The 13,876-nt window shown below is 37.4% G+C and overlaps 1 protein-coding gene across 1 annotated transcript; it reads right to left on the reverse strand.

Annotated features, from left to right (window-relative positions):
• Window positions 1–203: 203 nt before the first annotated feature.
• LOC128515730 (small ubiquitin-related modifier 2) lies at window positions 204–13,859 on the reverse strand. Its single transcript, XM_053489887.1, has 4 exons — window positions 13,698–13,859; window positions 10,249–10,380; window positions 5,826–5,897; window positions 204–978 (listed from the first exon to the last, which is right to left on the reverse strand). Exons 1-4 carry the CDS (start codon window positions 13,716–13,718, stop codon window positions 916–918), a joined length of 288 nt encoding a protein of 95 aa, XP_053345862.1. The 5' UTR covers window positions 13,719–13,859; the 3' UTR covers window positions 204–915.
• Window positions 13,860–13,876: the final 17 nt, after the last annotated feature.

A 13,876-nucleotide genomic window follows, 5' to 3' on the forward strand; every position in this document is an offset into this window, starting at 1 on the left:
ACAAAATGAATTGATATATTGTATATACTGTACATATATTTTTTCTACAAATGGAAACTTATGGCCCACCCTGTATATTTGTTGTATTGTTGAAAGTTCAATTTAAAAATTGAAATATTTGTTAAATTTGCATTCTTCAAAAGTGACTACCTGCATAAACAAACAGGATTTTCATCAGGAATTTATGAGTCAAATATCAAATATGAGGTAAAAAGAGTTTTTCTTTATTTTAACAAATTATTTATTAGACAATACAGATGCTTAACTTGACAGAAATATCAGGACTTAATATCCTTATTCACAATTTAGCTACTGAATGCGGGGCTTGTTTCACTTTACGTGTCTACTGCCAATTAATAATAATAATAATAATAATAATAATAATGACTATTATAATAATAAAAACCAATTTGCCAGAAAGAATATGACAAAAATAAAAGCAGCTAAAATAATGAGAATGTCCTGTATTACAGAGTACCTAAACTTCATCAGGTGTTCGTTTCATACAAAGGGACTTTTTTATATCTTTTGAAGTTGTTTAAAAAAAAAAAAAAACCGGTCTCACCCTTTAAGTTTGGTGTCAAGATATTGTTAAAATAATAATCGCTCCACTCAGATGACGGGTCAGCAGAAAGACCTCGACCACAAAGTAGTCACTTCTTTCCAGAGAGAGTGGGAGACAGAGAGAGAGAGAGAGAGAGAGAGAGAGAGAGAGGAAAAAACTATTCTGGGTTTCTGATCTTACAGCGTCATTCACACTGCCATGTTAATTTGTGTGTGTGCGTGTGTGTGTGTGTGTGAAATCACTTATATACAAAAAGCAGTAACTGCAAAGCTGAAAGAGCATCAACACGCTATACAACAGCAGTCAGGAGTAACTGAGAGAGGAGGGGGAGGGCAGCGTAGTTTCTGCGTTTAGATGAAGCCTCCTGTCTGTTGCTGGAAAACGTCAATTGTGTCTTCATCCTCCATTTCCAACTGTGAGGAAAAAAAGGAGAGAGAAAGAGAGAGAGAAACATGAGTAAGCATCGTATGTGACTTCAGGCGACTTTTCCGAACGCTTTTTGTGTGAAATATTTCCACCAAGTCTGTGAAATCTGGCTCGACACACTTGAAAGCTTTACTCAAGCTTCCTTGGGCTTAACGGAGCAAACTGCGTGTGCCGTTATCCAGAAACGCTGCTTCGACAAAATACAGCTGGGATTAAGGTAACAAAAAAAAAAAATCCCTGGTGACTGAAACACTATCAGGGGAGGGGTGTGTGTGCGCACGCGTGTGTGTGTGTGTGTGTGCATGTGTGAGAGTAATAAGCATAAATCTTTCAGAGTGGGACAAAAGTGGGGGGGGGGGGGACTATATAATGTTATACTACAGGGCTGATGGGTTCTGGATTAAGTTTCTATAACATCGTCCCTGACAGTAGAGCGGGGTTATGTTAATGCCTTATCGTTGCTATAGTAACAGCTCGTTCACAGGGATTCGTAGTTGTACTGTGGACCCGGCCTGTGAACCGATTTAAAACCTGAATATGTTTTTTTTTCCCCCCAAGAAGAAATAGGTTTGTTTAACATTTTTGGAGGGAGTCTCCAGTGTCAGCAGGTTTGTAACATTTACGATAAAAGAGGTTTACACGTTGTGGTTTCTTTTTAACATGTTTAAGTTAATTTTTTTGTTTTTATACCTGATCAACTACGAAAGACATGATGGTGCCAGAAAGACTAAAAGAAGTATTCACTCTCCTGCCTTCACATGCATATGAACTCGGGTAACCTCCAATTCTTAATCCAGAGGATTTAATATGATGTTGTGGCCCTGCCACCTTTGCAGCTATAACAGCTTCAACTTCTTGAAAGGTTTAGGAGTGTGTTCATGGGAATTTTTGACCGTTCCTCCAGAAGTGCATTTGTGATGTCAGACACTGATTTTGGACGAGAAGGTTTGGCTCGCAGGCCTCCCAAAGGTGTTCTATCGGGTTGAGGTCAGGACAGTCAAGTTCTTCCACACCCAAACTGTTCCCACAAAGTCGGGAGCATAAAATTGTCCAAAATGTCTTGGTATGCTGAAGCATTACGAGTTCCTTTCACTGGATGTAAGAGGCCGAGCCAGATGACTGAAAAACAACCCACACCAGTTCCAACACGACTGCAAAGTCTACAGGGATTCAAAGTCGTACTGTCGACACTGCAGGTGAACTGATTTTTAAAACCCGGGTACGATTTTCTTCAAAGGGTGAATAGACTTGTTTAACACGTATGAAAGGAGTCTCCAGTGTCAGTGGGTTAAGTTTTATGAACCTGATCAACTTTAAGGAAGAAAGAAATAAAAGACACAATGGTGACAGAAAACCTGTGTATAGCTGCTATAATGTGTATAACGGGAGAACATGTTTAGAGATATTTTACATAAACTACCTTAAGTTTAGGTGGATAAAATGTATGATGTGTTGTTAATTGTGGCTTTAAAGGAATAAAAGATTTGCCAGGGGTATAAGGTGTTTTTAACAGGATGTCTCGGAGTTTCTACACCATTCTGTTAACTCCACTTTATGTACATTATCCCAGATGACTAACTGAAGCCATTTTACTCTGTTTAACGAGGAGCTCTAATCAGGCGCCGCATTAAAACCCTTCATCTTGCGTCGGGTGAATACGACATCCTTCCTGAACTACTCTAAAATTCACATCGGACTCATCTTGGTCTTCGGTCATAATTTCGCTATAGCGTTCCAGCTCAATAAAGCTCCAGCGCGATGGCCGGCCATAATGGTTGGAGCGAGCTTTGCGGCTTTAACGATCTATTGATCGTGTTTATTGATCACGACACAATGGCGGTCTCCTTTGTGTTGTTAAAATGAAGGGAAATGAGCGGCCTCGCCTAAATGCCTCCCCATCTGCATGAAATATGCATTTAAATCCGCACGCGTGTGCAGCTGACCCCCGGCTTTGTGTTCCCAGGGGACCCGGACGAGGGTCTGAACAAAGCTGCCATATGCAGGGTCCAAATGTCAGTGTGTGTGTGTGTGTGTGACACTAAGATGTCTTATTTAAAAGCCAGTTATCAGACACTTGTATGTCAGTTTGATACTGACCCAGATGGGAACGTCTTTACAAGTCTACATTATACACTGCAGCTTTTTGCTTGCTGAGGTCGGAGCAGATTATATTTAAATGAAAAAAACGACATGAAGCTCTGAATATAAACCAGTATCCGGGGAGGCGTGTTCCAGCACCAGCTTGTGAATGGAGTGGGGGCGGACTCACTCAACCTGCGTGATTAACATTGCTTCATTTATTTATTCTCTGTGTTTCCCCACAAACAGAGAGAGAGAGAGAGAGAGAGAGAGAGAGAGAGAGAGAGAGATGGTGTCACAGAGCAGCACATGAGACAGATATATCACATCCTGCTGAGCTTTTTATGTCAGTGTGTGTGTGCGCGCGCGTGTGCGCGTTCCGGTAATTCTCCTTTTTTATATATATAAAACGCATGTTATTTTTATTCATTTGCAGAAAATTCCCTCCTACTGAGACCAGGATATCTGAAAATAATTGAGAATTAAATATAATTTATGTTGAGTATTAGTTTAGTTAACACTTTAAGAAGGTAGAAATACTCAGACCGCTGATGTCATACCCACACGCCTTCGCTCATATCTAACACCTTTTATAGTTTTATATTTTTGTTTAAACACTTCTCAGTATACAATTACTGTGTCATTAATATATTTTAATATGTTTATATTTTAATTATATTGTATTGTAACATTTGTAAATATGTCCATTGAAAAAATTATTATTTCTACATTTCAGCTCAAATCTTTGCATTAAATAAAAATATAAATTTTATGTAAAATTCTTTTTTTTTTTTTTTTTGGTTATTCTATCTCTGTACAAGTACAACAGAATTGATAAAACAGTAATAAATAATGTAGGAGAAATAAAATAAAAGAAAATAATAATAGTAAAGACATATACTGTACACACACACACACACACACACACACACACACAGTGCCACATATGCTCATAAACATAAATGATGAGTTATTGCACATGTTCAGGCTACAAATCAGTATAACTTGTAAAAATAGATAATTATCTTTTTCTTCTTTTCAAAATTGTATTTGTTTAGTTAAATTTTCCTTCCATCATAATGAAATCTTAATTATATCTTTCTATTTTGTCTATTGTGTCCTCACTTACGTACAGTCATATAAGCGATATATAGATTACTTATTTAATTATATATACTTCTTGGTATAATTAACCTTTGCAAATTCTGTCTCATTTATATATTTTATATTTCTATTTTAAGTACATTTTATTGTAACTTCTGTGCAGATTAGTAAATCTGTATATTTGTCACATAGATTTCATCACAATTTTTCTTTTATTTTACATTTTTCTTGGTGCAGTTTTTCTTTTACTGCAGTGAAATCTTTAAATTCTAACCTATATTTATTAGGTCACAAACAGTCGTATAAGCATTTCTCTGTACAGTTCATCCCTAATTTTATTATTGTATTATTTTAGCGCAATTTTCCATTAACTGCAGTAAAATCTTTCTGCCTGTATTCTACCCCCCCTCTCCATTTTAGGTCACAAACAGTTGTGTAAGCATTTCACCGCATATAATACTTTGTACGGTTGTGTACAAGACAAATAAAAAAGTTAAAATTGAATTTTGAAATTGAATTAAAACATTAAAAAGTATTAATGACAAATCTTAAATCTTTAAACCTTGGATTTTATAAATAATATAATGTATTATTTTACAGAAATGATATTATTTGAATCATGGCATCATCCAGTCCATGTGTGTGTGTGTGTGTGTATACATTGTTTTTAAATTATTTTTTAAAAGATATCACTTTTACGGATTTTTACTCTCTTTTGTTCAAAGTTGTTACTGATCTGTATTTTTGATGTTGATCACTGATCTGTATTTTTTATTATTTTTACATTCATATTGATCTGTATTATAATTCTTCCTTTAACCCTTCTCATATCAAACTCCACGCTCCCTAGCGACGCTGGCTAACGGATCTCTGATCTCGGACACGTCCACCAAAAGATGCACTTAAGACCATGTGGATATTGAGATGTCAGTGTGAGTAATCTTATTTTGAGAAGTGTGTGGTGATTCAGACAGGAGGGAGAATGTAATCATGAGGAGTAATCAGCACGTTCACACACAGGTAACGGGGAAATGATCAGGTTTTTGGTGATGATGCGATCGATACGCGCTTCAGAAATGTGATAAAGAGGGGCTCCACGTTTGTCAATCAATAATCAGATTTCTCACTAAGTGAACTCTAGTGAAGACGCTGGGGGGGAGGGAGTCCAAACTTCCGGCTTTTTTTTTTATTATTACATTTACTACTTGTGTTGAATTATTGATGTTTCTCTTTCAATCTCGTATCAACTGCAGATTCTATATTTCTGATGCTCATGTGTATTTAAAAAAACTAACAAACAAACAAACAAATATAACAATAACCATCATCATCTGACTGGGTTCAAATCTACGTGGAGTTTTTCCCTAAACCCACTATGAGATAATAAAGTGTGTCAATTACATCACATGACACTAAACACTCTACCCTAAGTAACTTAATCAGATAATAATCAGATTACTAGTGCACATGTAAACACATTAAGGAATCGGTTTTGAAAAAATACGTTTAAAATTGCAGGATGGAAATAAAAAAAATTAAAAATAAATGACTCAGACCTTTAGATTTCTCTGTTACTTGTATTGATGAGGTTTTATTAACTTCCTCATGTCAGGACAGACACAGGTCATGTGACGTTGTGTGAGGATCGTACCTGTGCAGGTGTGTCTGTCTCATTAATGGGCTGGCCATCAAACCGGAATCGGATTTGCCTCATCGTCAGTCCCTAAAAACACAACGAGATAGAAGAAAAGACCAGTTCAGCACTTCACACACACACACACACACACGCACACACACACACACCCGAGGGAGGTCAGCACTCCCCCGCTGCTGATTAGCTAAAGCTGAGGAATCAATATTGCGTTTATTCTGGAGAGTTCCAGATGATCCAAGGAAACGCTGTTTACTCTCTCGATCCAACCACACCATTCTTACCCTCACCTTCCCCCTTTACCCCCAGGCCCTGGGGGAAAAAAAGCTCATGGGGGATTACGGTCTGTTAGGAAAGATCATGACGGGACTTTGTGATAATACTAGATAAAACTGATACTGTGATGAAGTAGGTCACAATACAATCTCATGAGATGATAATATTAGGATGTTTCTTTCCTTTTTTGTTAAATGACATTAAAATTCTGAACAATAGGAAGAAGGGACTGTTTTTTTATGTATTTATTTATCGATTTTAAAGATCCTGTACAATAACACCAGTCTGTACTTTTTGTATACATGTTAAAAAAAAAAAATAGAGAAAAATCGATTGAGTGATGTATTGTGATTCTTTTGTGTAGGAATTTATGTATCGCCACACTAAGTCCAAAATAAATTTTTAGGGCCCAAGCACAGGCATAGTGTGTGAGGTTCTGTCGTTCTTCTAAGGATTTTTTATTTGCTTGTTTTAACGACATTCAGAGCTATTTGGGGGGATTAACATGCTGAAAGACTCATGTAAGGTTGGAATCTGCTGCCGTTAGGGATGTTAGACTCTGGGTACAGGGCCCCCCGCGAGATGTGGATGTGGAGCTTATACACACATGTACACGAAACGTGGTACAAATTTAGATCTTGTTGAGCTGAAACAACTTTCGCATTGCATCTCATGGACTTTAATCAACAGGAAGTCGGTTATTTTGTGTCGTTTGCAAAGCATAGATTTTGATATACACCTCCGAGGGGATTTATATGATCAGCACCAAACTGGGCCGATGTGATCTCAAGACACTGAGGATGCAAAATTGCGGAGAGATTTTTTATATCTCAAACGGCTCAGCCGTGATGCTTTATGCCGAAAAGTGGTTAATAACTTTGTGGGACTTATATTGAGTGATATCACAGTGTGATGATTTTGTTCCAGCATCTGGGGCTTTTTGGAGGTCTTAACATAAAATGCCTTCTTTTCTAAAATTATGTCATAATAGTATTCCCCTTTAAAAGTATGTGACCACTGTGCCCACTTGTCTATCTGGTACACTCAAAGGGGTGATGGCGCAAGGTGCATGGGCCCGCTCATCGCTGCTTGCAACTATATTTCAAACTTATTTTTTTAAATTGATATGTTCACATTTGAAGTGATAACATGTTGCCGTTCCTCTCTAATTATATGGGTGGTTCGTTCTAAACTATTCACACATCAGCATTTGAGGATTGCAAATATACTGTAGATAAATATAGCTAAAGAAACGTTGCAGTTCCTCTATTCACCTCCAAACTATTCACACATTGGCAGGCTGCGATGTAGTAACTTTTATCCAAAGCACACACTTTCTCCTTTCATTGTGTCAGACATTCCTCCTTCTTGTTTTTTGAAGCTGTGTATAACAGAGGAATGTCTATCAGTACCTGTGTTGGCATAAAATTACACAATTGTTTGTTTGTTTGTTTTCTTCCACAGCCTAAGTCTGTTTCTCTCTCTGGCTAGACGACAAACCTGCAGAGTCCTCGTTCTAGCTGTGTCCTTCTTCACGACGGCACAATTCATTTATAAGATTAAGAGCTGTAGCTTTGCCAAAAAAAACCCTCCCGAGTATCACCCTACACAAGTGCGCTGCTGTAGACCCTCCCTCCTCCATGTACTCAACTCCGACATCAATCGGGCTTTCTCTCACTGACGTGTGTTTGAACATGGTTTATGGTCTGGGACGGGAGCCTGGTTCCCCCTCATGTCTCCTGATCTGCTGAAGATTTACTGGATGGCTTTAAAGTCAATAAAGTCTCAGGTCAAAAATCATTGTTTGGCTGCTCTGAGATTAGACGATAAAGCGGTTTGTGTCCGCAGGAGCTGCAGCATCATATAACAGGCTGGTTATGACTTTTACGCTTGAGGTGAAGTTTATAGTGACATTATGTCATATTGTATCAGATATAGTCATAGCGCTTTCAGGAGACTTAGCTCATCGCTAAAACTACACACATCAACCGAAGACATCCGGGACGACCTGATATGATATCGTTGTGCATTGTGATACTTCAAATATCACAATAAAAAAATATATATATATCCTGATCCAATGTTGTTTTTCATTCTTTCAGAGTGGATTTATTAAACTATTTCATATATTAGTATAATATTTATTTATTTATTTAACCTAATTTTAATCGTGTCCAATTCCCGACATTCACTAGGCCACTCCCCCACCCAGGCACCTACTACAGGTCAGGGAGGAACCTGCCTGCTGATGTTTGAGGAGTTTAGAGAGCACCACCTGTAGAATTACAGAGGAACTGCAACATTTTACCGCCTCAAATGCATAAATAACCAAAACAAGAAGTACAATAACTAATTGATTACTCCTCCTTTATCTCTACTTTCTATGTGTGGAAAATATCATAAAACTCAAAGTTCAGATCGATTCACGAATTTGAGATCTGGATCAATTGGTAAATCAGGCAAAACAAACACAGGTTGGGGGTTGGGGGGGGTCATTTTGATTTCCTCCTATTGCTTATAAACTTTAATGAATTAGAGTCTAAATTAAACTGTAAACAATTAAAGCATTAAACTTTTGTTCATTGTCACATTAGAGATGGTGAAAGTTCAAACATGAAAATAATTATTTGCTAAATATTATGAAAATTATATAACTAAAATTATTACTGCTATTACTATCAATACAGAAATATTATATTTTGTAGGAAACCTTTCTACATTGAAATTACGACTGGTTAAAGCGGCCAAATATGAACCAGATTTTGGCCAGAGAAACAGTAGAGCAGGTCTTAATTCTCAAGATTGAGACATTCATTTTCCTCAAAATATGCATCTGCTTATGTCTCTAGTATGAATAAATTTCTACAAAGAACAAGGAAAAATAATTACAAATGACTTATTATTGACTATGAATTGACAATAACATTGATTACCACAATAAACAGCACCAATAGTATTTATCAGAAAATGTGCATATTTAACTAAAATATATTAAACAGAAATATCTATACTCAATGTGACAGTCTGGTTAACAATAGCGAACTAAGAAACATCTATCTATTTGTATAGGCAAACACAAATAAACACGTTCAGGTCAGCTACACATAGTGCTAACACAACAATGATGACTCGGCACAATCCTCGCGGCAAACGCGGCGGCAAATAACCGATCAAGCGGAACGCTACGGGTAAAATAAACATCGGAAACAGCAATGGTCTGCATAATGTATAATAATTAAATACAACATTTTATGACTTACTTGTATTATATGAACACATTATAGAAACTTAGCATCAACATAAACAATGACGGACAGCTGTACATTCCAGTAGGTCCCAACAATCGTCCCCTTAGAAACATTAAATAAACTTTAGTTCCTAGTTCCTTAAACAGGCTTTCTGACTAATTTTATATTATATATATACAGAAGCTATTTTTATTTATTAATGAAAAAGTGTATTTACTATTGTAAATTAACGTTGAAAAAAGTTTGGATGCTTTTAAGCTTTTTCATTTCTGCCCATGTGAGATCTTGTCAGTGTGATCTGGCAACCCTGAGTGCAGGAGAAAGCCTGAGTGGGTAAAAAAAATGAGCTTCTATCACAATGATGGTTAAACTTTGCAATTAATCAACAAGAATCTTTACAGAACACACATGATCTCTGATCCAGTTTTAGTCATCAGTACGAAGTACTGTTTTCCTTTTAATTGTTTGAACTGATTCAGACTCAGAATGTTTGTTTTGTGTCGTAACCAGAATGAAATAAACACTATAATAGTTTCTTCCCTTTAACTTAGCTGGAGGTTTAATCACGTCAACGATCTAAACCGGTTTTCATGAACACACACTTATAGATGAGTTATAATTAGTTCATTCCTAATTAAAAACTGATATGAAAATAAATTTAATTAAACTAATCTCGCAAAATCAGATTAGTTTCAGTTCAGCGATTCTGGAAGTCGGGAAACGTTATCCTGATTAAAGTAGACTTATCGCACTAACAAACAAACAAACAAACCAGGACATCACATGATGGAGACGGCGTTTTATCCTGGATAGCTGCGTCCTAACAGATTTATTCACTTTACTCTCTCTAAACAGAAAAGAGATGAGAATATTGTGTGTGTGTGTGTGCTGTTACTCACCTGTCGCTCGCAGTACGCCTTCATGAGTTTGCTGAGCGGCGTGTGCCTCTTTATCTTAAACTGCACCACTGAGCCATCCTGTCCCGCCACCTTCAGGTTAATGTGGTCATTGTTCTCGGTCTTCACTCCCTCCTACACACACACACACACACACACACACACACACACACACACAAATCTAATCAGTGTCTAGATCAGAGATAAAACATCATACACTAGGTTTATCATTCCTGACACTGCACTCATTACTCCAACTAAAACACTGTCACTTCATCTCAAAATCAGTTTAACACATTACTCTTAAAAAAAAAATAAAGGAATGTAAAGGTAAACCTGTATAATGTGTACTGTACTGCTGTGTCTCCCGCAGTGCTAGAATGTAAAATACCGATGTATTGTACCCCTCTACAGTATATGTACTGTAATTAATGCAGGCGTGTTTCTTTAGTATGCGCTGTCATTTTCTTTGGTATCAGTACTGTAGAGTACATACAGCAAGCCGCGTTTTTCCTCTACGATCGCTTTGTGTTCTCCCTACAATACTAAAAACTTTAGACATTATTATATTTTATATGAAAATTTAGCTGAATTTATGTTAGGGCTGAAACGATTCCTCAAGTAATTCGAGTACAAAAAATTATCGAGGCATCGAATTCTCGAAGCTTCTTTTAATTAATTTTTAAAGCTTGCATTATGTTTTTGCTCAATTATTTGTTATAGGCGCGCTTTTGACAACGTGTGCTTCCGATCAGAATTTTTGGGGCCGATCACCAAGACCATGATCTGCCAATTGCAGATCACTGCCAATCCTGGTTTAGTTTCTCATACTTGGCATATTAAGTTGTAGGGCACTGGTGGCTCAGTGGTAGGTGTTTCGCCTGCCATGCGGAAGGCCCAGGTTCGATTCCCAGCCAGTGCCCAAACCCAAGCCCGAATAAAATGGGAGGGTTGCGTCAGGAAGGGCATCCGGCGTAAAATTTGTGCCAAGTTGTAGTGTGGACTGCGTATTCCACTGTGGCGACCCCTTGTCGGGAGCAGCCACAATATGCCACTTGGCATATTCCGTTGTATGGCGTGTTCCAAGATGCCTAATCATGTTAGTGGTGTTAAAATGCTGTTGCTCGCTTTCACCTCGAGGGATTTCATCAAGACATACATTGCAAACGGCTAACTTTACGTTTAATCAGACACTTAAAAAAAAAAATCAACATCAGTGGCCGATCAATCGGAGCATTACTACCTGAGAAACTTTTAGTTCTGCAAGTTTAATTGCACACCGTAATGTTTTTGTATAATTATTTATTTCAATGTGAGCCTAAGTTTTTTTTTATCCTTACAGTTATCTGAAATTATTTTTTTTAGTTTTTGCATCTGAGAAAAGGCTTTAAAATAAGAATGTATGGAGCTGTAATGCACTTAATTCATCTCAGTCAACTTTAATACCCCTATCTCACCTACGCGGTTTCGTGCAGTGGCCGGAAGTACAGTTTATCATGATTCACCACGAGTTTTGGCACTGCGATTATGTTTCTATCTTTCCGCGCGGAAAAAATTAAACATGTTTAAACCGCATGAAAAACATGTAAAAAAAAATTTGCCGGACCTTACAGAACTTTGTGAAATGTCGGCGGGCAATCGCGGCTGCTCACGGTGCCTAACACCGCATGGGTGTGATAGAGGTACAAGCTGTTCCTTGTATTGTGAATAATGACAATGTTTATTTTGGATAAAATGCTGTATGCATTTAAAAAAATTAAAGTAGAAAAAAAAGTAATTAATCTTTGTTTCTCTTATATATTTTACATTGCTGTTTAATTAAGCAAAAGTACATTTTATCCAAATAATCGATTACATTTTTGGTAGAATACTCGATTACTAAAATATTCGATGGCTACAGCCCTACTTTATGTTAATATTTATTTTACATAATGAGTAAATTATATTGTTCTTAATAGTTTAGCGATTAAATGAAAGAAAATAAAAGCTATAAAAAATTGCAGGGAATTTAATAAGTCCCACGTGGTCATGGCAATAATTTCTGGACTGTTTTTTTTTTTTTTTTGTGGACGGGGCTTGGACATGTTTATTTAAAAAAAAACAAAAAAACAATTCAGACTGTGAGTGAAGCCTGTCTTCTTCATTAAGGATCTAAATCCACATCTGGATTTCAGTACAGCAGACATGGTCTGTGGTTAAAAATCATGATTAGATTAGCAACAATTAATTACACTTATTTTACCTGAAACATAAAAACAAGCACAACATGCCTTATGATCATGATTAACACCTTTTATCAGATACTACAGCGACTTCCCCTTTGTTAAAAGTGATGAGCACCAGACCAATATTAAATAAACTTTAGGGCCAGAAATATGCAGACACCTGACTATTACACCTACATCTACTTTCCCAAACTGGTACCACAATGTTACAGGCACATGGATGTAGAGAACATCTTTGCATGCTGTAACGTCACAGTTTTTCTCCACTGGAACTAACGGCCAAAACTTTTCCATTTTGTGAATAAAGAAGAAGGTGTTAAAGTGGAGGAACATAAGTGTCTTGAATGAACAGCATTGGAATAACTTTGTTTGAAGTTGGAGCCTAATCAACATCCTGACATCAGAGCTCAGAGTCAAGAGCTAGCTGCACTTAATTGCTAATATTAATCCATCTAGAAACCTCTCTAGTCCAACAATGTCCCGTGGAGGCCAAATGGTGACCATTTTTACGATCTCGGTAGGAACTCTGGTCAACATTCACACACTTCGGGCAATTTTGAGAACACCAATTAGCCTAATGTACGCATGTTTGGACTGTGGGAGGAAACCAGAGTACCCTGAGAAAAACCCACCAAACGCAGAGAGAAGAAACAAACATGGATATTAATAGGCAAACACAACTGATCAAAATGGTCTATTTTTACACTAACATCCCATAATACTTCTAAGCAACCTGACAAAATTTGGTAAAGATAAACAATCAGTGATATCAGCTAACAAACAAACATCTAGTTCATGCTAATTGTGGTAAAACAATCAGCTATCAGCTTTATAAGAAGATTTTAAACAGATTTTTTTTTTACTTTACAGCTTTAAAAGTGTCTCTGTGATCATTTCATTAAGTAACAATTGATGTCTGAAGAGAAACTTTATGTAATTAATCGTGTATTTACAGAGACATTAGCAGACTAGCCGAGCTCTTTTGCTAACAGTGTAATTATGGCGGCCTCGCCAAAGCGCGTGCACATCTCTTCCGGTGTTTCCAACGGCAGCAGTTACAGTATTTATCCACTAAGCGGAATATTCTCTATCCTATAAACACACCGTGCTCCGTTTTCTTCCTGGAATATTTAAATAAATCCGTACGTTTTCCAACGTTAAAAACGACCCCCTACGCTGAGATTTAAAAATAAAATTTGTTTAATTATTTATTAATTAAACACTCACCTTGGGTTTCTCGTCTGCCATGGTTATTGTATTTGCGCTGCCCTTACGCCGCCACACAAAAGACTCCGCGGGGACGCGCACGTCCGCGCCCCCGCCTTGAAAAACCGACCGCGACGTGCGCGACCACGACGCCGGCGCGCGTGCTCGGCGAGCGTCCGCTGACTGGGGGCTGCGGCCGT

Source organism: Clarias gariepinus, chromosome 28 (genome assembly GCF_024256425.1).
Source record: "Clarias gariepinus isolate MV-2021 ecotype Netherlands chromosome 28, CGAR_prim_01v2, whole genome shotgun sequence".
Classification (NCBI taxonomy): domain Eukaryota; kingdom Metazoa; phylum Chordata; class Actinopteri; order Siluriformes; family Clariidae; genus Clarias; species Clarias gariepinus.

Coding starts and splice junctions, on each gene's coding strand:
- LOC128515730 (XM_053489887.1), bottom strand. CDS start 13,718: ATGGCAGACGAGAAACCCAAG. Junction 10,381..13,697: donor TGGCAGACGAGAAACCCAAG/GTGAGTGTTTAA, acceptor GTGTGTGTGTAG/GAGGGAGTGAAGACCGAGAA. Junction 979..5,825: donor AGACAGACACACCTGCACAG/GTACGATCCTCA, acceptor TTTTCCTCACAG/TTGGAAATGGAGGATGAAGA.